General features: G+C 38.8%; 1 protein-coding gene across 1 annotated transcript in view; it reads left to right on the forward strand.

The window, feature by feature from the left end:
• PALMD (palmdelphin) overlaps positions 1 to 25,513 on the forward strand; it is a 51,926-nt gene extending 26,413 nt beyond the window's left edge. The window contains exons 4-8 of the mRNA XM_004385712.2: positions 17,181 to 17,295; positions 17,434 to 17,467; positions 17,588 to 17,701; positions 20,069 to 21,166; positions 25,161 to 25,513. Of these exons, the coding sequence (XP_004385769.1) occupies positions 17,181 to 17,295; positions 17,434 to 17,467; positions 17,588 to 17,701; positions 20,069 to 21,166; positions 25,161 to 25,204 (1,405 nt within the window). The 3' untranslated portion in view covers positions 25,205 to 25,513. The remainder of the gene's footprint in view (positions 1 to 17,180; positions 17,296 to 17,433; positions 17,468 to 17,587; positions 17,702 to 20,068; positions 21,167 to 25,160) is intronic.
• The last annotated feature ends 730 nt before the right edge of the window (positions 25,514 to 26,243 follow it).

Here is a 26,243-nt window from a genome sequence, read left to right on the forward strand (position 1 = left end):
ATTTTATAAAATCATTAACGAGTCATCTTTATTTAGATGCTTTTTTAATTTAATAAGTCTTAAAGGATAAAATTTTATAATTAAAAATTTTACATGTATAGATGCCTCAGTTGTTTGCTCAAAAATATAAACTGCTTCTGAATAGGTAGAAAACAAACATTTTTTTAAAAAGTCAGTAAATCAACTTAAACATACAGCTTGGAAAACTTGATTCTTTTTAAGGCATCCCTTATTGAAAGCTTTTTACTAACAGTCCAGCTAAGCTGATGATGACTTACCTCATTCCTCAACACAGAGGCGTTACCTTTGAAGGAGTCCTGAATTTAATCCCTGTAAGCCCTTCACACTGCACAGACCCCTCCTTGCTTTCCCTGGGAGCCTCCACGTACTGATTCTTTCCATGTACTGAACACCTTTAACTTTCTTGACACCTGATGATAATTAAAGTGGCTACAGAAAATCAAACTCCATTAACAAGTTTGGGCAAAATTCTGAGTAATCCCAGAACTTTTACTAAGGCTGTACTGATTGCTTTTACTTCTTGCCTGAATGCTCTGAGAAGCACATGAACTTCTGGCAGTATTAATAGTGGCTTACCTAGTGAACTCCTGTCTGACTAAAAGCAGAAGAAGAATAAGAGGAGGAGAAAGAAAGAAAGAAGGAGGGAGAGGAGGAAAATATATTTAATAAATCATATTAAATGCCAGGCACTTTACATATATTGTTCCATTTAATCTTCACAACCCTGTCAGTAGGTATTACTATCTTCACTTTTTCCAGAGAGATAAAGGAAGTCACACAATTAAGACGTGGTGGACCAGGGACTAACTCATTTTACTACCCTATGTTACCTATGGAGCCCTGGTGGCACAGTGGTTAAGTGTTTGACTGCTAACCAAAAGGTCAGCAGTTTGAATCCACCCGCTGTTCTTTGGAAACTTCTGGAGCAGTTTCTACCCTGTCCTATAGGGTTGCTATGAGTCGGAATTGACTAGACAGCAATGTTACCTATGGAGGAAGTGGTAAAATTCTCACCTTTCATGCCAGGTCCCCAACCAAAACCCCTCCCTCAGTCTGTTGTGCATTCGGTCAACTAGGGCCAACTGCACAGCAGCTAACAACAACAACGTTACCTATGAAGTTAAAGCACAAGCAACCTCTGTGAGCCAAAAAAAGTATTATCACTTATAGGAAGGCTTTGAAGTATATTCTGCCCCTTGGCTCTCCTGTTTCTCCAGCCCTACTGCACTCAGAGTCTTATCCCATGGCCCTCGGTTCTCTTTGTTAAATTGCTAATCACAGGTTCTATTACCCAGTTTCTGACACCTCTCTGCAACTTTCTTTTAGATCTTCAGAGCACCGTTAACCCAGTACTCTTCTATCAACATCAAATGATTTTGTTGTTCTTTGCTGCCGTCAAGTCAGTTCCGACTCATGGCGACCCCATGTGTGCAGAGTAGAACTGCTCCATAGGGTTTCCAAGGCTGTGATCTTTTGGAAGCAGATCGCCAGGCTTATGTTTTGAAGTGCCTCTGGGTGGATTTGAACCACCAACCTTTCGGCTTGTGGTGGAGCTCTTAACCATTTGCACCACCCAGGGACTCCTAACTGATTTTAGTCCCTAAATATAAAAAATAATAATAGTAATAGTACAGTTGATAAAGCACTTGCACCACTTTAAATCATTAGATACTCATAGCAAGCCTAGAAGGAAAGCATTGACACCTCCATTTCATAGAAATCAGGCTCAAAGAGGCTAAGGGACTTAATTTAGGTCACAGCAAAAGGTAGATTTGGGTCTCAAACAAAGTCAGGGCCAGTGCTCTCCTGCTGTAAAATCAGAAGAGATCTGGAGGTGAAGATGCTCTGGAAACCGTAAAACACCTAGCACATACAAATATTTTCTCTAATAAGGCAAACCACTTTGTTTAAGGAATGGTCCAAAAAAAGCACATTTGCAAAGGATTAGTAAAGAATTTGTATCATCGTGGCCCATAGAGGCATATTTATCTGGTTAAAAATGTTCAGGGAACAGAATGTTCTGAAAGCAACATTCGAAGACAAAAAAAAATACCTGTGCCTTGTCTGCATTAAGCAGCCTCTGCTACTTCCCAGAGTTATAGAAATCACATTTTCAAAGCGGCTTTACCTGATTTCTGAACATTTTCTCCTCAGGTATTTCTAAAGCTGTTAAATAAACAGGTGTATGTTTTTTAAAGTCAATCTTTCACCCAGACAGCTACACATAGTGCTTAAGAAGCTTTTATTACCAGCTCAGTACAGTTTCCTGCTGGCTCTGAATGGCAATAGAGCCAACTGATGAAGTTGAACTAGGCAGAGCAATCTTCCTTCCCGAAGCAGGAAAAGTAACCCAAACCCTGAATGTGATTTATCACTTGACTTAGGTTCCTGCTCGAGGGTGACACTCACCACGCTGCCAGGCCTCTCAGCTAGAGGATAAGATTTTAATGGAGACATCAAAATAGAAATGTTGCTGTTACCTCAGAGTCTGTAGCGGGGCCAGACTTTGCCCGTAAAATTTTCGTTTCTGAAAAAGAGTAACTTTTGGCGCTCAAATCCCTGTTCTGCCCATCGCTAGTGCATAAGCTTGACCTTGTTCTTTCATCTCTTTGAACCTCAGTTTCCTTGCCTGGAATAGTGACAATTATAGCTACTTCCCAGATTTCTGTGAACAAAATGACTTCCAAAGTGCCTGACACATGGTAGATGCTAAAAATATATTAAATACTCTTTATTAAGAGTCATCCCTGCCTGGAGCTTAATTTGGGGATTGTTAATTTTTTTTGCCAAGATCTCTTCTTTATGCTAGTCCAAAAAAATCTTTTTCTTTAAATAAACTGAGATTACCATCCAACTAGGATTCTTTCCCTCTGGAGATAATTGATGAATTTTCTTTATAGCTTGGTTAGAATGCTAACACCAGTTGCTGTCAAGTTGCTGCCAACTCATGGCAACCCCATGTGTGTCAGAGTAGAACTGTGCTCCATAGGATTTTCAATGACTGATTTTTCAGCAGATTGGCAGGGCTTTTTTCTGGGACATGTCTGAGTGTACTCAAACTTCCAACCTTTCGGTTAGCAGCAGAGCACATTAACCGTTTGCATGCAGGGGCTCTAGAATGCTAATAATAGGGGTTAATTTTTACAGAGCATTTTCTATGGACCAAGCACTGTGCTAAGCATTTTATATACTATTATTTCAGTGAATCTTCACAACCACTGTACTAATCAGGTAGCATTTAACAGATAAGAAATTTGACACTGATAAAGGCTCACTTACCCCAGGTCATACAGCTAAAAAAAATGGCAAAACCAGTATTTAAAACCTCATTAAAAGTCCTAATCATAAAAATAAAATTGTGCCTCTGATTCTGTAGAAAAATTTAACAAAAGCTAAATCCTGTGAACTCTACCCTTTTATGGCATTTTTTATTTCCAACCCATGGTATGATTTCATTCTTAAGGTGCATCACTTTGTATAGACATTCATGGGAATTTTTAACATATTAAAAACACTAAGACAGTCTCTTGACTCACAAATAACCTTTAAGCATGTCTGCTTATTCATCTCTCATCTTTTCTTCCAAAGAGAGGCAACATTTTAGAAAATAAGTGTGTTTCCATGGTTTCTGTCCCTGAGTCACATTCTTAGCTCTGGAGCAATATTATTGAGTATTTTGCTTGTGCCCTGATTAATACCTTAGGAGGAAATGTTCCCAGGAGGAAAGCTATATTGAAAAGCTCCTTCTTAATCACTTTGCTTAAATAGCATTTCAGTTTGCCTCCCAAATGAGCCCTTCTCTTACTGTGACCACTGAACCATTGGCTTTCCTGATTGAAGGCACGGGTGCAATTCCAGCACTGCCTTCTCAGCCCAAACGTCCACGTGCACAGATTTATAGATTGGCTTAGAAATCCTGTCCTGACACTTCCGTTGCTTTCCTCCATCAAATAGCACACAGCCAAAATGATTCCCCAACATCCCTAGAAGCCTCTGAAGGAGTTGTGCTCCTAACGGCTTGGGTTTGCCGTTCACATCCCGGGTTCCTCTTTACTCGCCAGCTGCCCTGCGCTTCTCCACAACCTCACTGCCAAATTGCCTTGCATCAAACTCCCCTCCAGACAATTTCGACTTCTTGAATAGTGTCCAAAGACCTCTGACTTTAATCAGAGCACAGAGAGCGCCTGACAGAAATGTCATAAGCATGAAATGTAAAAGGTTAACTGCCAAGGAGAATGATGCAAACACACTGCATTCCCTTTGAGAAGGATCATCTACTTATGACTAAATGTTCTCTCGTAAGGGTTTGTTTTTAATAGTCCAAAGTACCTGATGACTCTCTGCCTTGCTTTTAATGACCTTTCATTGGTCCTCAAACAGAGATTGCCTTCTGCGTATGGTACTAATGGGCAAAGGGGCATGCAAAGCCTTGGACTTCTATGTAACTGCAGGTCATGACCTTGGGAGAAAGATGTGGCAGTCTGCTTCAATAAAGATTACAGCCTTTGAAACCCTATGGGGCAGTTCTACTCTGTCCTATAGGGTCGCTGTGAGGCAGAATTGACTCGATGGCAGTGGGTTTGGGGCAGGTCATGAGAAAAGCCAAGGAGTGAGATGTTTCAGAAGCTATAAGCCACATCCCACATGTTGTTAGCTGCCGTCCAGCTGGCCCCAACTCATGGTGATCCCATGCACAATGGAACAGAACACTGCTGGTCCTGTGCCATCCCCAGAATCAGTTGAGGATGGACCATTGTTATTCATAGGGTCTTCATTGGCTGTTTTTTGGAAGTAGATCACTAGGCCTTTCTTCCTAGTCTGTCTTAGTCTGGAAGCTCTGCTGAAACCTGTTCGGCATCATAGCAACACACAAGCCTCCACTGAGGGATGCATGGTGGCTGCACAGGAGGTACTCTGACCAGGAATCAAACCAGGTCTCCGGCATGAAAGGCAAAAATTCTCCACTGAACCACCATTGTCCCCTGTATCCCACATAGCTTAAGAAAAACTCCTCCATAAATGTAAACAGAATACTTAGTGTCCTAGAAAATGCATTCTGCCCAATACCACATGAAGCAGAAATCTACTCAGCTAACTCAAAAGACAGAAGGCAAGATTCAATTTCAAAAGTGAACCCAAAGCATTGATGTAGAAATATAAACGTTAAATGTTTTTTGTTGCGGGTTATGGTTTATCAAAGTTTAACTTACTATGATTTCTCTCTGAGTTTAACTCCTAGGTAATATCCTTATCTACCTGTGCAGGCCAATTGTTCCATAGTGAAACTAATGTCTCATCAAACACAGGTGAGGCATGCTGCATGAAAAACGCCACTCAAAGGCCTCTGCCTTCTTGCTCTGACCCAACCAGCCATATCTAACATCACATTGCAGGAAGATAAGCAAGCTTCTCTCTTGTGACAATGTAAGAGGGAAAAGAAGAAAAAAGGGCAAAAAAAAAAGCCATCAATTGTTTCTTCTGGTTTAATTTACTGTTGCCTAGAAACACTCGATAAATTATTTTGAGGCAATTATGTGAGTCAAAATCATTCCAAGCATGTTTTTTCAGATTTGACTAATTGGTTTACCAGATTTGTAATAGCTCATCTGTTACTGTTTTTAATTTCCAGATATTCTGATATTTTTAAATGCAGGAGCTTATTTTTTAATAACAAAAGGAGATAAATCAAACTTGCAGAAAAGAGGAAGAAATATACCCCCACCAAAAGACACACACACACACACAAAAGGCCCTAGTGCAATGCCTAGCACATTGTAGGAGCACAATGAACACCTGTGAATGCATAGCTTAATAAATGAATGATGAAAAAATGAAGAATGGATGGATGGAGGGAGGGATGGATGGACTTGAAAATAATAATAAATTTAAAAAGAAGGAAAAGCACCCAGCTGTCCATGAGTCAAGGGCAACATTATGTGGCCATGGTGAACTTAGTGCCAGTGGTGCTTCTGCTTTTTGAGGCAATTGGTGGCATCTTTTTACAACTCACCATCATTTTTCTTTTTCTCCTTTCCCCTCTCGTTCATATGTCCTTTCTTTTTCCTTATCCCCACCCCTCAGCATTCTCTCTTGCTCATACCTGTTAATCTAAGACCAATAAGGATTAAACGGTTATTAACCCGGAGTAACTTCACCCCTACCATGGTAGGCTGAACGGTAGATTAGAATAACTCCGAGGGTCCCCTGCTTCAATCCAATAATGACAGACACCCTTTATGAAGCACATATTATGTACTAAGCATTATTCTGAGTATAATCTCTAAGAGAAATCTGATTACCCTCATTTTGCACGTAAGTGCTCTAAAGCATAGAAGGGCTATAAATCTACTAACAATCAGGCTATGACTCAATATAGGTCTTTCTGACTCCAGACACTTTCCGTTTTGCCTCACTCTGGTTCTTCTTGATTCATTTCAATGAACATTTATTGAAAACCTGCTGCAGGTTTTGATCTTCTAGAGGAGATTCCAGATTCATAAGCCCCCAAACAAAATTTTATTTGTGTTTGCCTCTCTTTATGTTTTTTAACTTTTCAAAGTGCTTTTACATTAATTGCTGCATTCAAAATGAATGAAACATAAATTTAAGACCATTAGCAGGGATGTCTCAGACCTTTGGCTGTGTTGACTTGAGTAAAGAAGAAATAAAGGAGCAACTGAAGAATCCAGAAAGTGAGAGGGAAGCCATATTCAGTGATATGTCCCCCAGGTCTTGATCTCAAAGAGAGAATGCTCAACGGCAGAGATTCACAGAATGAGAGAAAGGGTCTATGCTGCCGTAGGGCTTAGGAGTTCCCATTCCCCATGGGATTCCCCTGTGACTAACTTTACCAGCTCAGAAAACTTCCTCACCATCCCTGGCAATGCATTCTTTGTCTGCCATAAGGCAAATGTCACTTAGTTCATTTAGACCACCCAAGGTTAAGTGGTCCTTGTTGTTCTTCTGTGTATATCAGGGTGGGAATTTACATTTATTAGTCTTCAAATAATCAAGCCCTGTTCTTGGTATCAAATATGAACAATTAATACTAGAAGCGAAGCAAAAATGAATAGAAAATATAGTGGCTGCTCTGTAACTGCTAGGGATAAATGTTAAGGGTTACAAGGCACAAAGCCAGTCATTTCTGAATAGAGAGAGTCAGTGGCTGTATACATCATTAGATATGTTTTGTAATTTCATTCCATAGTTACAAGTAGTTTATTCCCTAGAAATTTTTTTCTCTACAACTTATTTTTTAAAGCAAAAAAAAAAAACTTCCCAAAATGATAGGTAAACACATTTTCAGCTAACTTGCCATGTCTTGGTTATAGCAATATTGGAAGGTCGCATGGGAAACTTATGTTACCTTGGTGGAGGTCAAATGGAATTATTATTGAAATTACTTAACTCTTGTTAAGTGTTTGGTATATACGACAAGGTTCTCTATAGGCCCTAACTGAAAATTACACACCCAGCTTCTGTCCTGCCAGAGCATTTGTGAAGACCATAACTGACCAATTCCCCAGACCCACACCAACCTGCAGGGTACACATGCATTTGAATTTATTTGGAAATAACATTTGTACCTTGCACATGACGGGGGATGCTTCTCTGGAAACCAGTTTGGTTTCTTATTTTTCATGTCAAATGCAACCCTTAATTTACAAACTATTATTCTGATGAAAAGAGTTGGCTTTTCTACTAAATCTTCCTCTTCTAACATTAGCGCCAGCATGGCAGTTTCAGATCACGATAGTATCATCTACACATAAGATAATTATTAATATTTACCAAGGTATATTAGGAGATGAGATTCACCCATGGAAAAGCTGTTCTCACGTAACTATAAATTATTCAGTCTTTCTAAACATCTGCTCTGTTCACAGTTGTCACAGCAGATTGACACTTGTCTCAATGTCTCTGTTGGGCTGGCTCCCTGCTGTTAGCTATCTTGAAGCTGCTGTGTTGTATCGCTTGTCCTATTCTTCAATGCGCAGGATTAGAGGCAACAGATCTGGCTCAGGGCAAATGTAGCGTTTGCTGTATGCCAAATGCCCTTTAAATCTCTGGCATGCTTACCTACAGCACATGATTGTTTCAAATGGTCGGTTAGCTCTTCCTTATTATACATATGCCCTTTGGTAAGGACTGATTCTAAGGCAGTTCTTGCTTTTACCTGTATGTCTGTGCATAGAAGTATTCTTCATCTTTTTTGATATATTTTATTTCAGTTTGGTGAATAAAATGTGCCTCACATATAAAACCTGTATGGAGCCCTGGTGGTGTAGTGGTTAAGAGTTCATCTGCTAACCAAAAGGTTGGCAGTTCAAATCCACCAGCACCTCCTTGGAAACCCTATGGGGCCTGACAGGTAGTAAGTGCTTAATAAGTTTTGTTAAATATTTGATGAAATTTATCAAGCCCCAACTTTAAAAAATAAAACAAACAAAACAGCTCACCCTCACTACAGTGAATACTCTCAATTTTATACAGAGAAAATAGTTTGGCATTAACATTGACCAAATTATCTGTAAAGATAAATTATCTTTAACCTCTGATCCATTAGTAATAATAATTATCTACTCATTATGTATGACTAACACATTGCAGTCAAGATTACTTGCCTAACGTTATCAATTATGTGTGTTCAATACTATCTATTGTGCTTCCAGACAAATTAGTTTAAATGAGTTATAGTTAAGACTGCCTGGTGGCGCAGTGGTTAAGCACTCGGCTCCTAACTGAAAGATCAGCAGTTGGAACCCACAAGCCACTCCGCAGGAGAAAGATGTGGCCTTGGAAACCCTAAGGGGCAGTTCTAATCTGTCTTGAAGGGTTGCCATGAGTTGGAATCAACTTGATGGCAACGGGTTTGGTTTCTTTTGGTTTTTAGCTTGCATTCCTGGTAATTGACTAGTAAAAACAAAACAAAAATGTCTTTGCTCTTAGTGCTTAAAGAATTTATATGTTGCTACATTATATATCAAATCTGGCATGGTTTGCATTGACATTTACTACCTAATGAATGACTAATATCTGAAAAGAAAAAGGGAAGGTCTTTTTTCTTCTTTTTTTGTTTTGATTCCGACTCATAGGAACTCTATAGCACAGAGTAGAACTGCCCCATAGGGCTTCCGAGGCTGTAATCTTTACGGAAGTAGACTGCCACATCTTCCTCCCTTGAAGCCGCTAGTGAGTTCGAACCGCCAACCTTTTGGTTAGCAGCCAAGGGTGTAATCACTAATTCTGCATATCAATTAAAAACTAATAATAATGAATAATCTCATAAAGTCTGTCACACTGACATTCATCCCCCATAAAGTTATGTAATAGTTAACATATTGGTTTTGTTGTTTTGAAAGAGTCCCTAAGAGCAGTAGCTTAAACAAGGGAGAAAGTTTAATTTCTTTCCCATACATAAGAATTCTAGCTGGTAGATGTTCAAAGGGAGAGAAGTGGCAATGTTACATAAAATTATCCAAGGACCCAGTTTCCTTATGTTTTATTTTGCTACCCCCTAAGCGATGCCCTCTGCTGAATGTTCAAAGCCAGCTCACCAGCACCACATCTGCATTTCAGCTCAGGAAGGGGAAGATAAATGGATGGCAAACAGCTTTATTTTAAGGGCATGACCTGAAAGTTGCAGATGTCATTGTCCTACTGGCCAGAATTTAGTCACACGGCATCATCTAAAGGCAAAGGAGACTGGGAAATATTGTCTCTGGCAGGGTAATCAGGAAGACACGTAAACTAAGGGAGTTCTATTACTAAAAAGAAGAGAAGGAATGAATTTTAGGGGAAATTAGCAGACTGTCACAACAGGCTAGTATATTAGTTCCACCAACATTTATTAAATAGACACCACCCCTGTAAAAATTATGACATTTCTTCTGGTAATATTGGAGCACTGTTGTGGGTTTCTGTCTAGAACTGTATCTTCAAGGATGGGTGTGTCCCTGAAGCTATATCAGCAACATGCTTGGTCTAAAATCATTGATAATTAAAGTCGAAGATCAAATCCCTAAATGGACCTGGCAGATTTTCTTTTCCACTAGGGTTTTTATAGATGGCCCTCCTAGCAGACTGAAGAAAAGGGGTAACTAACCTTCCTTTGTCAAGGAACTTCTCTACTTCAAGCCCTGTGTTAAGTGCTTACAAACATTATCTCAATTATCACCTTAAGATAACCTTTTGTGAATACTATTAAGATGCCCAAATGAGAAAACAGAAGCTTGGAGAGGTTAAATAATTAAGCCAGGCTTATTTGCTTTGACATGGGCTCACTTGCTCATTCCGTGGTTAGAGCTGGAGTAAATCTTTTCTTCCCCTAAACAAATGTACCCTGTCTTAGTTATAGCAGGAATACCACAAGAACAGAAATTTAGGAAGGTAGAAGTCTAAATTCAGTGCACCATCTCTAGGGGAAGGCTCTCTCTGTCCACTCTGGGGAAAATCCTTTTCTCAATTTCTATAACTTCAGCATTCCTTGGTTCCTTGGTGATTTCCATGTGGCATCTATCTTTCCTCTATTTGTGCTGGCATTTTTCTGTCTTTGTCTAATCTGCTCTTTTTATTTCTCCAAAAGTCGTTAGGTTTAAGACAATGCTATGATCTCATTAACATAACAAAGAAAACCCTATTCCCAAATGGGATTACGTTCATAGGTATTAAACCCATTGCCATCAAGACCATCCAACTCATAGCAACCCTATAGGACAGAGCAGCACTGCCCTGTAGGGTATCCAAGGATTTTTTTTATAGAAGCAGACTGTCACATCTTTCTGCCACAGAGCAGCTAGTGGGTTTGAACTGAAAACTTTCCAGTTAGCAGCCAAGCACTTAACCACTGCCCCACCAAGGCTCCTGTATTCACAAGTATAAGATTAGAATTCCAACATTTATTTGGCGGGCGCAGAATTCAATCCATAACAGATGATCACATAAAAACCCACCAGTCACCTCTTGTTCTCCTAAAATTCAGTAGGAAAGAAAGGGGAGAATCTCTAGGCCAAGAGAAGAGTCAAGGGTTTAATTGCTCACACTCGAGGCAGAATTCAACACATGCTGGTGGCAAAGATATTCTGAGAGCCTGTGAGTCCCAAAAGAAACTGGATCCTTCCCCTTGTCTATCTTGGGAGGGTCTGGCACTTCCATCTATTGGTCTCAGAGATATATCAGTAATGGCACAACCTAGGTCTAAGTCCTAATGACTCACGTTACCTGAGAGAAATGGCCATTGGGTCTTCTCTTTGGGTGTAGTCCTGTTTTCTGTTTTTCTCTTTTTTTTTTTTTTTTTAAATTGTGGTGAAAGTAAATACAGCAAAACATTCGACAATTTAACAATTTCTACAAGTAAAATTCACTGATAAGAGAGTTGGGTTACCAAGATACAAGCAAGTCGTCAGTCTTTTCAAAGTATATAGCTAAAAGTCATAAACTTGATTTCAAAGACAGCATTAATGATTATATTCAAACTGCAGCAGTATACTCAAGTTACATTAGTCTGCTTTATATAGAGAACCTAAAGCTTAAACTACTTTGAGCAATAGTCTAGTATCCAAGGAAAGAAAGTCTTCCTATAAAGTAGTATTAGCTTGGGAAGCTCTAGGCTCTTTGAAAGAAACTCTTTAGGGACTCCTACCAAGAACCAAAATCTTACAGCCAAAAATAATAATAATAAAGCCTGGCTTGAATCCTGGTCAGACTGACTGATCCACTGAACATAAAAACTTCAGGACAATAAAGTAACCAGTTAACACCTCAGCTGCTAACTGAAAGATTGGAGGTTCGAGGCCACCCAGAGGCTCTCGCAAGAAAGGTGTAGTGATCTCCTTCCAAAAAATCAGCCATTGAAATCCCTGTGGAGCAAAGTTCTACTCTAACACACATGGGGTCGCCATGAGTAACAGTCAAATCTATGGTGACTGGTTTTTGACCCTGTAGGACGGAGTAGAACTGCCCCGTAGGGTTTCCAAGGTAGATTCGAACTGCCAACTTTTTGGTTAGCAGCCGTAGCTCTTAACAACTGCACCATCAGGGCTCCTTAATGATGGTTAGGACAGAAATATTACTTGTATATATAATGAGTCAGCACTTTTACATGTGTGGACTCTAGCTGATATTTTAATCGTCACTGTCTTTATTATCATAGAAAAGAAAGAAGTCTTTTTATAATACTGAACAAAATAAGTGTTGTTTCTAAGTTCATAAGAATCAATTTTTAAAAGCTTTATTCCCACAGTGGCTGATGGGAAAGGAGGTACGTGCTCAGGCTTTGTAGACAGAGACCTGATTTCAAATTCTGTCCTGTCACAGGCTGCTTATGAGGCTCTTAGCCACTTGTCCTTCTAGGTGCCCAGTTTTCTCACCTATCAAATTGAACAGAACTCATGGGGGCTGTTAAGAGCACTAATTAGGGCAGTGCCTGGTACAGTGTAGATGCTCAATACATGTTATATGTTTTATTATGATTGCCACCAAGCAAAGTGCTGAAAGGTAAGATGTTTAAGTGTTAGAATTTTTTCTTTCCCCCCTGAGTTCAGTAGGTTCGCCTGCTCGTGGCAAACTCCATCAGGTTCTTAGTCTTTGTTAAGGCTACCAAATATGGAAAAGTGATAAGTGGACTCTTAGCGGCAGAAAAATTGCCTTCTGAAATAACCTCTTCTTGGTACCTCCAGCATTTTGTGCTGTCCTTTTTCTAAGACAAAAAAAAATCGCATGTTGGAATTGGATTTGAGATATTATCTTGTGATGATTAAGGGAGGTTATTACTACAACAGTGCATGCAACAAAAGCTACCTACTTTCACCCAGGGAACTCTTGAAGATAACCCTCTTTTCCCCCAGCAAATAGGTAAAGAGAAGAAAGATTCCAATAATGGATGGCATTACAAATCCTTTTTCATGTACTCTGCTTATCTAAATTGGCACATGATGCCTGCCCACCATCTCTCAAAAATTGTGAGAGGTGCTAACTCACCCATCAGGCCCTGCCTAACAGCCCAGGAGGCACCCAGAAGGATATTTCTCTGCTGCCTGTTTCTTGCCAAACTGAATCAGCATTTCTAGGGTCTCAATTCCCACTCTGAAAGGTAATACCTTCTAAACGTGGGGATGGGAGCACTTATGGAAATTCTAACTCATCAGCTGAGAGATAAGCAGGTGAAGGTTAGAGAGTTCTCCCCCAGCAGCCTCCCAAAAGCTTTCAGTATAAAAAAAATTAATTACGTATATATATACATACACACACACACATATATAATATACACACACACATATATGTATATGTGTGTATTATATGTATATATGGATTTATATATAGACATAACGTGTGTGGTACTATATATACACATATATAAACACATACATGATACTTCACTATACTTGCTAAATTTTTCTCTCCTTATCTACTGCCTTTGGAAAGGAATTGGATATGAGTCCCTCATTTAAGTCCTGAATTTTTGAGTTTATAACAAGATTGCATTGCTCCTTAACTCTTAATGTTTCCTGAACCAAGAACAAAATGTATATAGATAGATAGATGCATAAAGAGACAGAGACAGAGAGACAGAGAGATGCTTGGAAAGCAAGTGAAACAAAATGATGATTTTAAATAGAGATGATCAAATAATAAGCTTGGATCCTATATCATGGATAAATAGAAGAGAGAAATTGATTGGATGGGTAGGAAACAATGAGGGAAAAGTAAAAATATCAGAGAGATGCATATGAACAAATCCCCTGTAAAGCGTTTATCAAGCACCAGTGCTGTACCAGGCATTGTTTGAGGTGTTCAGGGTTTCTCAACCTCACCGCTATTGACATTTTGGAACAGATAATTCTTTTGTGGGTGGTTGTTCCGTGCACTGTAGGATGTTTAGCAGCATCCTGGCCTCTACCCACTAGATACCAGTGGCATCCTCCTAGTTGTGCCGACCAAAAATGTCTCCAGACACTGCCAAATGTCCCCTAAAGGACAAAATCACCCCCAGTTGAGAACCACTGTGCTAGATATACACAGATAGTTTCTGCCCATCAATTGCAATTTTTGTTTCCTGGTCATCAAGAACAGTCAGTTCTCAAAAACTTCGTGCGTTATCTAGTGTGGAGGTTGTCGGAGCTCCTCTCCTTATGTTGCTGGGCTACCACAATTCCCCTCTGAGTTCTGACAAATAGTTCAGCCAATTGCACTTCTATTTTTCCAATTATCCAGGACACAAATACAGGAATCTTGAAATACCACTTTCTCCCACACCCTACATGTAATACATCAACAAATTCTGGCAGCTCGTCCTTTGAAATATTTCCAGAACTCAGCCACTTCTTACCCTTCCACTAGCAACCACCCAGTATTAAGCCATCTTTGTCTCTCACCTAATTTATTACAACTTTCCTCTATGTTTGCCCCCTCTAGTCTATTCACAACATAACAGCCAATGTAACTTAAATTTCCAGTCATAGCACATTATTCCTCTGTTCAAAACTCCCAGTGACTTCCCAAAAGCCTTTCAATGCACAAGTCCTGTGTGATCTGGCTGCCTGCCCCCTTTCTGACTTCATTCCTCAACACTCAACTCCTTTCTTCCTCTGGCTAGTGACAGGGGTGTCCTTCGTTTCTTCAAACATGCCCTTACTTCAAGCTTTAAAGTTACTTTTCCGTTTCTCTGAAACATACTCTGCCAAAAACCCACATTTGTTATTCCCTCATTTCCTTCATGTCTCTCTTCAAATGACAGTTAAGTAGAGAGGCCTTCCCTCGCCACACTATGTAAAATGGTGCCCCTTCCCCAGGCATCCTCTGTCCCCCTTCTCCTGCTATTCATACTCCTTATCTTGCTTTTTTTTCATAAAAAATTTTTTTCTTCGTAAGTAAATATTAATGTGCATGGATATATACATATAGCTATACAGGTATTTGAATAGAATATATACGGATATATATTTGTATATCAATGCGGGGCTTGACAAAGTACGGGCCGTGGACCAAATCATGTTTCCGGTCTTGAATGGTTTTTATGTTTTTAAGGAATTGTAAAAACAAACTAAAAAATAAAAAAATAAAAAAGATGAATACATGACAGAGACTGTATGTGACCCACAAAACCACAAATAAATATTTACTATCTGGCCCTTTACAGAACAAGTTTGTCAATCCCTGTATTAGTATATTGTCTGCGTTCTCCCACTATAATGGAAATTCCCTGAGGACAGGAACCTTATTTTGTTCACTGTCATATCCTCACAGCACATAGAATAGTGCCTGCTACAAAGTAAATGCTAAATAAATATTTTTAAGTGAATGAATAAATGAAGACTAGGATTCTTAGCAAGATCTGCTATCTTGTCCAAGGTCACATAGGAAAGTCACAGATGAACCAGGATTCAAACCCAAGTCCACTTGATTCCACAGCTGGATCCTGAGGTCCAGGAGTTCCTTGCAGCAATGATTTGAACTTCCTTGTTTTCTACCAAAGAGCCCCTGTTGTAGACTGTCTCTAACATACATATCAGGTTAAGGACCATGTGGGACAGGAGAGGAAAGCAGAAAGAATCCACATTATATCACCGTAGCATTTTACATCTGATATCAGTTATATTCAGCATGCTTTCATATAAATCATCTCTTCTTAGCTTCACCAAATTTATGTATGAGTAGATAAGGCAGGTACTATTATTTTCATTGTACATGTAATAAAACTCAGTTTCAAAGAGGTTAAGGGAATTGGTCCTCACAAGTTGTGAGTAGCAGAAACAGAATAGAATCCATATGTATTACTTTTAGTCCAGAACTTTCCACCCTACCAAACTGAATGAACATATATCCCCACAACCCTGCTGATGGAAAAATGTGTTATCACAGCCATGGAAGAATTTTAATAGAACAGCAGTCACAGCCCAGTAACTTCTAAGAAACCAGGGATACTACATTTTACTTGGAGTTTCATGGCATGCAAGAGAACCTCCTCAGCTAAAGCGACCACCTACCAATAGCAGAGGCAGCAGCAAAGTCAGTAATCTGAAACTGAAGCAGTGAATACAAACATAGTCAAGGATACCACCATTTAGGGTTTTATTGGTGCAAACTGTAACAATACCACAGAATTCTTGAGTACCAGGCCTATGACCATCTTTAAGAAGGAAGCCAAGGAAACCGACAATTATCTTAGCCTGACACTAACAGCCACAGCTGTTGTCTCCTGGACCAGCTGCTGTAGCTAATCAGCCATCCTCCGAGGCAGCTGATTTTAGAGCTTAGCGTACTGACTGAGAAACTACATGTGTTTCATGGCTGCCAAGGGTCGGCTTTACAAACTGTGTGAACGCCAGTGGCTCTTTATACAGAGTGAAGGTCATGATGCTACCCCCTGGAGTTAACTGAAATCTGGCCTGCAGCTGTACACTGGTAAAGATACCAGCTCAGAATGTTTATAACAGTCCAATTCGAAATGTCTGTCTCTTTGTCCCTGTAAGTTCCCTGGCACTTTGTCAGGCCATGCGTGCCAATTCTTTTGCCAGAAAATGTCTTCTCTATAAACAGCAGCAGTTGGAGCCACTGTACTAGATTTTGTCCATTTCGCCATCTTTACACCCTACTCAAGATAATATGGCACGAATGCTAAGAAACTGTGAAATTAAAACAAATCAAGTCTCATTTTCTTGTTAGGATATACAGGGTTTTTAGGTGCTAAATAGCTACAATTGTTAAATCCAGTTTAATAATGTTTTCTCCACATAATTTGTATGGAGACTTGGGTAAAAAAAAAAAAATTGGGTAAACTACATAAAAACTACAAACATACCGTTCTTTCTGGTTCAGCTTTAAACTTAAGTCTCTATGTAAAAGAAATTGCTCTAATTCCTTTGGAAGTAACGTTAGTAATTGTAATGAAGAAAATGGAGCAAGGGTCAAATACTTTACCTAAAAATTCTCCTTGTCATAAAAAAAAAAATTTAAAAACTTGAAAATGTTAAATCAAAGTCATGCTTAAGCCACCTTCTATGTACTAAGTGGATGATTGGTGCTGTATTACATGTTCTCAGAAGTTTTCTGGCTACTTACGTGCAATATTCCAAGGAAAGTTTATAGATGGGGAACATATATTCGAGAACCCTGAATTTCTACTGTCTTAAGCAACAAAAAGTGTATATTTTTGTTGTCAGGCTTGAGAAAGAGATCCAAGGTCTTGAAAAGGCTGAACTGCAAATCTCAACCAATGAGGAGGCAATTTTAAAGAAATTAAGATCAATTGAGAGGACAACAGAAGACATAATAAGGGTAAGCACTGACTAATATGAAAACTATGATTCCCTCCCAAAATGAGTCCACAAATTGTATATAATCCTATAAAGTATATCTACATTTATAATTTATCTTTTAAATGTATTAATCAGAGAGAAATCTTTTTTCTTATAGTCTGTGAAGATGGAAAAAGAAGAAACATCAGGAGGTATGTTTTTATACAGCCTATTTTATATCTAGTCAACATATTTTTGATAAACCCACTGAAATATTTCCCACTATTATAAATATATTCTAAATGTATTTTGAACTAACGTTAATTTTACAGAGTCAATTGAAGACATCTATGCCAATATCCCCGACCTTCCAAAATCCTACATACCTTCCAGGTTAAGGAACGAAAGAAATGAAAGAATAGAAGATGATGAACAAAACAGAAAAGGTATGAGACATTTGTGTTCATTGGCAGGTTCTCAATTTCAAATTTTACAATTTGCTGTGATATTCTATGCTTTCAGCTTAAGCAATGATCCCACTTTACAAAGTTCTGTGAGGTATGTGAATCATTTGTATGGGTAGGGAGAATATGGTTATGGTATTTATTCCTTGCATTTTATTTCCCAGCAAACTAGGTAGGAAGAAGGAGATAAGGGCCTGAAGGAGAGATGGAGCTCTTAAAAGGTCCTCTGCTCAAAAATATTTCTCTCAACACATTCTATCTAGTAGACAATCTTTTGGGTTACTAAGATCCTTTTTGAAAATGAAACTATCCGCCTTGGGAAGGTTAGGCATTATTCCACCACCACCCCCCACTTCCCCCACCCCCACCAAGTGGGGATGATTTTCATTAAACTAATACTTCAATGCCTCTGGAAAAACAAAGGTTTGTATTGGACCAGAGAAGGGATCTCTGAATTTAGAGTGGTAGGAGAAGTCACTCCCTCCCCGGAGGTAAGTCATTTGTTCTTTCAAAAAATACTTCATGAGCACCTACCATGTGCCAAGCACAGTCTAGAACTAAGAATACAATAGTGAATAAAACAGCAAAAATCCCTGCCCTCATGGAACTGACAGTCTAGGTAATAAACAAAAATTAAACAAATAAACAAAATATATAATGTTAGAGAATGAAAGTGTTAAAAAGAATAAAGCAGAGAAGGGCTGTACAAACCAGTCCAGGGAGACTAAGATCACCCACTTTTATCACCAAATTGTGTGGTGGATTACAAATCCCATTCCACACTCAACCTGCATCCTGTGGAAATCTCAGTTTCTCTTTCCTGTACAGTTCAAATCCCAGCTACCCACGCAGCTCTTCCCTCTCTCATCCCCAGTTACTCAGGTCTAGGTCAAATGAATACCAGCCTCAAGCTCATGAGTCCACGTGACTCCCTCCACTTCAGACCAGCCCGCTGCCGCTGCTCCTTTGGGTCTAATAATTCACTGGAATGACTCACAGAATTCCAGAGAGTATACCATACTTACTAGAACTTTATTACAACCAAAAACAATACAATGAGACACATAGGGTGATGTCTGAGAGGGGTCACAGCATGAAGTTTCCATATCCCAAGGAGATACAGTACCCTGTCCTGTGCATGATCACCAACCAAGAAGCTCCCACCTGAGCCCTAGGGCTCAGGGTCTTATCAGCCCCACCACATGGCCATGATAGATTACATCATGCCTCATGAGGCTTAGGCAGCATTGGGCCCCAGGTGATCCCTTTTTCGATGGTCAGCTCCCCACTCATTAGCCTCAGGTATTGATCTGGCTCTCAGGAACCAAGACCAAAGGCCAAGGGGCTTTCTGCAGCATGATTCCACACCTCACAAGAGATATAAGGAGAGTGTGGATGAGAGGTGTTGCAATTTTAGTTGAGTGGCCAGGGAAGGCCAAGAACCATCAATCACCCCAAGATGAGGAAGTTAACACTTATCCTTTGGGCTACAGAAGAGGTATGACTTGCAATGTGGGTTCAAAAAGGGAGGTGGGAGGACACAACAAAAAGGATCATTGTCCACAGTGTAACTTTCACCAGAATCCTAGAAGTTTACTATGCCAGTTAAAATTCCAGCCATAGAGATAATGCATGGATCATGAAGCAGTCTCAGCTTCCCCCAAATCAACTAGTTCTCTCCACTACAATATTCAGTACATATCAGCACAGCTGATAACACTGTAATTTTAGCCCTTCCTCTACTTGAAGATGGGAGTGAAACAAAAGGCAAAAAGGAGGAGCAAGTGATTCTAGCCTTCTCCCTCCCTCTTCAATACCAATCTACCTTTAAACTACCTCCCTGTTGTGAAAACTTTAGAATACTCCTGTATAATTTGAACAGGCTACTGGTCTGTGAAACAGGATGTAGCTCAACAAAATAGAGTTTGCTGGGCATTTTACCTACTGTAATGCGTAGTGTGGCATATTCTTCCTAACTGAAAAAGAGATCTGACTCGTCCTATTGAGTAATACGAAGGAGTGTAAACCTGTCTTGCTGCGTTTATTATTTGGAAAGAGGATATCTTTTAGTTCCCCTAATGATAATCCTTACTCTTTGGAACCATTAGCTTCTCTTCTCCAATCGTTTCCGTTTTTTATTAATTTCCTACATCCTTACATAAAAGCCCATGTCAATATAATGCTGGTCACTATATAATTAATGAATAAATTCAGACATTTTTTTAAAAAGACAATGTCTCACATAAAAGAACATCAAACAGTATACTTAATATAAACATAAACACCATGATAGCAGGCTGATTTATAAGAGTAAAAGTTAAATCAAAGATCAAATTTGTCTCTCAACAGCTTTGTATGCCATGGAAATTAAAGTTGAAAAAGACTTGAAGACTGGAGAAAGTACAGTCCTGTCTTCAATACCTCTCCCATCAGATGACTTTAAAGGTATAGGAATAAAAGTTTATGACGATGGGCAGAAGTCAGTACATGCAGTAAGCTCTAACCACAGCACAGCATACAACGGCACTGATGACCTAGCACCAGTTGAGGTAGAGGAACTCTTAAGACAAGCCTCAGAGAGAAATTCTAAATCCCCAACAGAGTATCATGAGCCTGTATATGCTAACCCGTTTTGCAGGCCTACAACTCCACAGAGAGAAAAGGTAACCCCTGGACCAAGCTTTCAAGAAAGGATAAAAATTAAAGCTAATGGACTGGGCAATAATGTAGATGAATCCATACACAATATGGACAATGGACTTTCAGAGGAAAGGGACAACAGCTTCAATCATATCAGCCCCATTCGTCCAATACCTCATCCTCGATCAACAAGTCAACAAGAAGGGGCGAGATCCCACACCCCGCAAAAGAGGCTGATGACTCCTTGGGAAGAATCAAATGTAATACAGGACAAATACTCATCCTCTCCAAAGGCAAGTGTGAGCCCTAGTGAAACAAGACTTGAGAAGTCAGTACCCCAGCCTTCTTCACCTACTTGCCAGGAGGATGAGGAAGATGTTAGATATAATATTGTTCATTCTCTGCCTCCTGACGTGGGTGATGCAGAACCAGTGACAATGATTTTCATGGGGTATCAGCAGGCAGAAGACAATGAAGAAGAAAACAAGCTTCAGACGGGGTATGACGGGATCATCCACGCTGAGCTGGTTGTGATTGATGAGGAGGAGGAAGAGGGTGAAGGAGAAGCTGAGAAACCATCCTACCATCCCATAGGTCCCTGCAGTCAGGTTTACCAGCCTGCCAAACCAACACCACTTCCTAGAAAGAGAGCAGAAGTTAGTTCCCATGAAAACACAAACCATAAATCTCCCCACAAAAATTCCATATCCCTGAAGGAGCAAGAAGAAAGCTTAGGCAGCCCTGCCCACCATTCTCAGCTTAATGTTCAGATCGCTGGAGATGGGACTGAGGATCCATCCTTAACAGGTAATAAAAACAACAAGGCATGCCACTGCTGTGTAGTCTTCTGACAATCTCTTTGACTAATACACACTCAGATTTTGGTTTTAGTGCTGATCTGAATTGTTATCACCATAAGTAAAGTGATTGTCACTTCAAACAGTAAAGAAATTGAAAATAAATTGTTGCCTTATTTGGATATGGCATTAATTTACCTTAGAAACTTGAAATCCTTCTTCTGTCATGGTCTTGTATACTGTATGTGAATGTGCTTGGATTAGTAATATTGGATCGTCAGTATATTTTTCCCACCAGAATCTAATGTCCACTACTTGTGGGTGCCATGCTGTGATTTAAACTTCCTACATAAGTTAACAAATTGCCTTAATTTTGCGAGGAAAAAAAAAGAAACAAATTTTATTTTCTGAATGATATTTTAACTATTTTGCTACACCTTGTTTCTCTATACTTTTATAGTTTTATTAAATTTATTTTAATTTTTCTACATTTTAAAATAGACTGTCAGCTTACTCTGCATTATTTACAACATTTAACTCTGCATAGTCTTGCTCAGTTAAGCAAATTTATTTTTTCTATTTGCAGTCTCATTTTTTATAGTTTTATAACTAAAACACTGAAAGAAAAATAACTTTTTTTTTTTTACAAAAGTGGTAGCTCATCAATTTTAGATTCCTTGTTTTCACTTGGATATTTTATTCTACTTATCATTTATAAAGAATAAATAAGGACCTGACAGAATCAATTATAATAACTGTACTTATCTTGGCTGAAGATGTAAAGCAAATTACCCAGACATACATGTTCTGGATGTTTGAAAGCATAGTAGTTTTAAATGTCTGTAATGGAAGAATTCTCTTTAAAAAGCAGTAAGTATTAAATCCTAATCAATCCAGCAAACAGAACTGCTTATTCTATAGAAGTATGATAGTACCTGCACAATTCAGGAAGTTCCCACTGTAGGGCTGCCAATAATACAAAAAAATAAACTCTATTACATTTTTTAACTAGTTTAATTAGGCATATTCAATTGTAAATTTAATCATTTGAAGAATATCTAGCCTCTTGGGAAGTGTGCATTTATATTATCTTCTTAAATCAGAGTTGAGTCATGTGTCCCCACAATGGAAACCTGCAAAGACTGAAAGGTCCTTTCCATTTCAAGAAGGAGTTTTGTTTGCTGGTCAACTTTGCATCTTAAATTCATTTTAAAAACAACACAGAAGACTTAGGCAGTCACAGAGCAGTTGCATTACCCGCTATAAAACCTCCCTTCTTTGAATTTGGATGTTAGCCAGCTCCTCCTGAACACCCTTATCCCTTCTCCCCTAACCATGTCAACACATTTACCCGCGGAAAAAGACAGGAAGTGACTAATGTTTCCAGACAACACTACTGTAATCATTCCACTGCACTAAATAATGGAAACCGGAAAACCTAATCCAGACAAAGTAACAATACAAAGTTCTGTACTATCAATGAAAGCATCTTGCAAACAGAATGCTCCAAATTCCTTGCCTTCCATCATATTATTTTACATTCCTGTTCCCCAATTCAGCACAAAGCTGAGATAAAAAAACAAAAAAAAAACTGGATTTTAAAAATAAGAAAATCGTGTTGACATACACCAACAGGGTCCATATAGCTACCTACGCACCTTGATTTCACAAGCACCAAGCAGGCTGAACTTCCCGTGCCCCCAAAAAAGTGCTTATGACGTTTGAAAATTTACCATTTCAGTTCAGTTCTTTCGTCTATGGGTTAAATCCCCTATTAAATATAAATACTACCGTAGGCATAATAGTTAAGAATTATTAGTCTCTTTTCCCTTAGTGTAGATATGGTTACCAAAGCCTTACCTAAGAGCTATTTTTAATTTGGAAAAGAGCATGAAGGAGAAAGAACGATGGAAAAAAGGTGGAACCTGGAGATCCTAAAGACAAGATATTTTAGTCAAAACTTTGAACAGGTTAACACATAACAGGAAAATTTAGACAAAGTTATGTCCGTCTGCCTATATAAACATAATGTGGTCATGTTCTAAGGTAGAGCTCAATGCCAGACACTTACACCATTGAGTGACCCCAACAGCTTTTTGCTGTGAACTACTATCCCCACCAACTACACAGCTGGCTTTGTTTGGCAGTCCTCATCAAACTATTCTTGGGTACCTTCTTTCAGTTCTATTCTCCCCACTTAGAGATGTCAGTGGCATTTCAGGATGAAGAGGTGGAGAACCTCATCCCTGGGGGATTTATATGCTATTGGTGCCAAAATGCCAACCGGTGGCAGCCATTAGGAGCTGAGGGATACTAAGGAGGAAAACTCTCTTTCACCAAGCTGAACCAGCCAAAACTATGTGTCTGGGTTGTTATGGGAAGAGGAGGCAGAGCGCACAGAGGAGCAGAAAGGAGAAATAAAGAGGAGACCTGAATGACCCTAGTTTTTTAGCTGACAAATCTAGAGATCTTCCCATTGCCAACATTCTCAGGCCCCACATATCTACCCAGAACCCATACCAACTACCTGCATGCAGTAGGCCTGAAGAAAGGAATAATAGACTCTAACAATCCAGAACTCTTTTTTTCCCTTAAGAAATGGAACAGTGATTTACTAGATTACGCAGTCCTAAGGATGCTCAGATACAGAATGATGCCTTCACAAACTTCATTGCACCCACAGCACCCGAGATGTGCCTAATTTACTGAATCCCAAGGTGAGGAGTAATTACAGGAAAGAGGACTTCACCCTTTCCTTAAAAAAGAAATTTAAAAAGTTCCTTAAAATCGACTTTTCCCCTCCTCTCTTTTCTGGTATAGGCAAGGTAGAGGTCCCTGAAATCCAGGAGTAGAAACTTTATAAAGCCTGACCATCTACCCTCAGCTCGCCCCCTGCTATGGAACTAGAGCCCTCTCCTTGGGTTTCCCATCCACCATCTCCCAGGAATAGAGATTTTCTCCTAGAGAGCAAAGAAAATTCTTCCAGTCAGCCCTAAATTCGAGGGAATATTCTTGGCCCTGCCATTAGATAATGATTCCTCTTACACAACCAAAGGAAATAATGCTTCTTAGATTCATTTAAATGAAAATATTTTGTCTAAATAGAATGACAATAGAAATGATCATTGTCTCGTCCAGTCTTGGATTCCAATCAATAAGGATACCTGTTCCTTCTCATTCTTGTGAAAAAGAGCTTAGAGATAAGGTCATTTCCTTTGTTAACAGACAATGAATATATGGCTGAAAAATGAGAGAACATGGCTCCCCCCCCCCCTTTTTTTTTTCTTTTCGTTAAACCAAACTGTGCAACCAGTTTAATAGATGGTTCTTGGGCCATATTACACATGAAGGTAATGATCAGTGCCAATACCAGAACGCCAGAGAAGTGTTATAAACCAGAAATCTACATTTTTTAAAATGCTTTCTACATCCAGTATATCATTAGCAATAGCATATAGTCAAAAAAGATATGTATTATCATTTGAGAGCATATCTATACATACCTTGACAAAGATATTTTATAACTCCCACTCTAAATTATTGGTTCATATTGTTTCTTTCATAAAGAAATTTATTTTGGTCATTCTACACCCAAGGATGGAGTCCCCTGGGATAACCAGTTTGATAAGTTACTAAAAGTAACGCATAACTCAGAAATATGCAAAAGACACCGTCATGAACCTATAGGAATGTATCTATGGTTAATAGTAAAAAATACTGCAGTAATCCTATATTTACCCAACTAATGTTGTGTTTGCTCTACTAATTTTTCTAATCTTTATAGAAATAGGTTCCTTCTAGTTTTGCACCTGCCGTACCCTAAGTTAACCATAGCTTATTGTTTCTACTATCTCTTTGTGCTACTAAAACAATGCTCCCATTGTTGGATTAACATCATCTGAGGTAGGTTCTAAAATTTCCTGCATTCTATGAAATGGTCATTTAGAGTGACAATTAAGGCTGTTTTAATAACTCTTTTTTTTTTTTTTTTTTTTAATTTGCAGCTTTAAGGATGAGAATGGCAAAGCTGGGGAAAAAAGTGATCTGAGAACATCGTTTGGAGAAGAAATTAAGAGAAGTTTGCAAATTTCTCTCCTAGATATTTTTGTTTCTTTTTCTTGAAATCCAAAAACTTATGGTATATACCCATATTAAGTCATGTGAATAAGCAGTAGTTATTATTTGTGAAAATTTCTGAAAAGCTGGGAATAACAAATGCTTGACTTTTCCAGTTACTTGACAAGATTCAGTGGGGGGGTGGGGGGGTGGGGGAGAAACCAGCATATTTTTATTGTATTGATACCAAAGCATTTCTAATAAGAGCTTGTTAAAATTAAGAATAAAGTTATTTAAAATAGCCTAAGTATATTGTATTAACTGGCATTGTAACTTTGCTAATACAAATGTTGAAAGATCAGAAGAAGCCATTACACCTCTTCGCAGAAAAATTCATCTTCAACAAGTAAGAATGTCATCACAAATCAATAAAACAATTACATTCTCTTGCTGAGGACCAATTTAATTGGCTTGGTAGAAACTACAAACCTCTGCATACATCCCAAATGTGTATGCAGTAGTTATCTTCATATTTTGGGACTGGATTTGGATTATCTTGATAGTGACTTTACAGATGATAACTGACATATTCATTCTTCTTGAATTATCATCCTTTTTATCACTGACTTCACTGTGATCCCTACGGTGCAATGACTGATAATAACCTAAAGACCTTATGTCAACTTCCCATATTCTCAAAGAGCACAAACCTGTTTATCTAATGTTTGACCAATTCGTGTGAACAAGTTAGAATAGCCATCCTAATATTAAAACTAATGTCTACAGTATATCAATCCTAAGTTATTATTCCTATGTGCCAGTGTAATAAATAGCATAATTTTAACACTCTCTTGCAAGAACTCTAAGAAGCTGTTTGATAAATTCAATTTCATCTAATTCAATAAACATTTATTGAGCATCTGCTGTATTCCCTGCACTGCGCTAACCGTTAGACACATAAACATGAATGGGTTACAGTCTTTGGTCTTGTGGCGTCTACCTTTTAGCAGGGGAAGGAAATACATAAACAA

The sequence above is a fragment of the Trichechus manatus genome, unplaced genomic scaffold, assembly GCF_000243295.1.
Source record: "Trichechus manatus latirostris isolate Lorelei unplaced genomic scaffold, TriManLat1.0 scaffold00144, whole genome shotgun sequence".
Classification (NCBI taxonomy): Eukaryota; Metazoa; Chordata; class Mammalia; order Sirenia; family Trichechidae; genus Trichechus; species Trichechus manatus.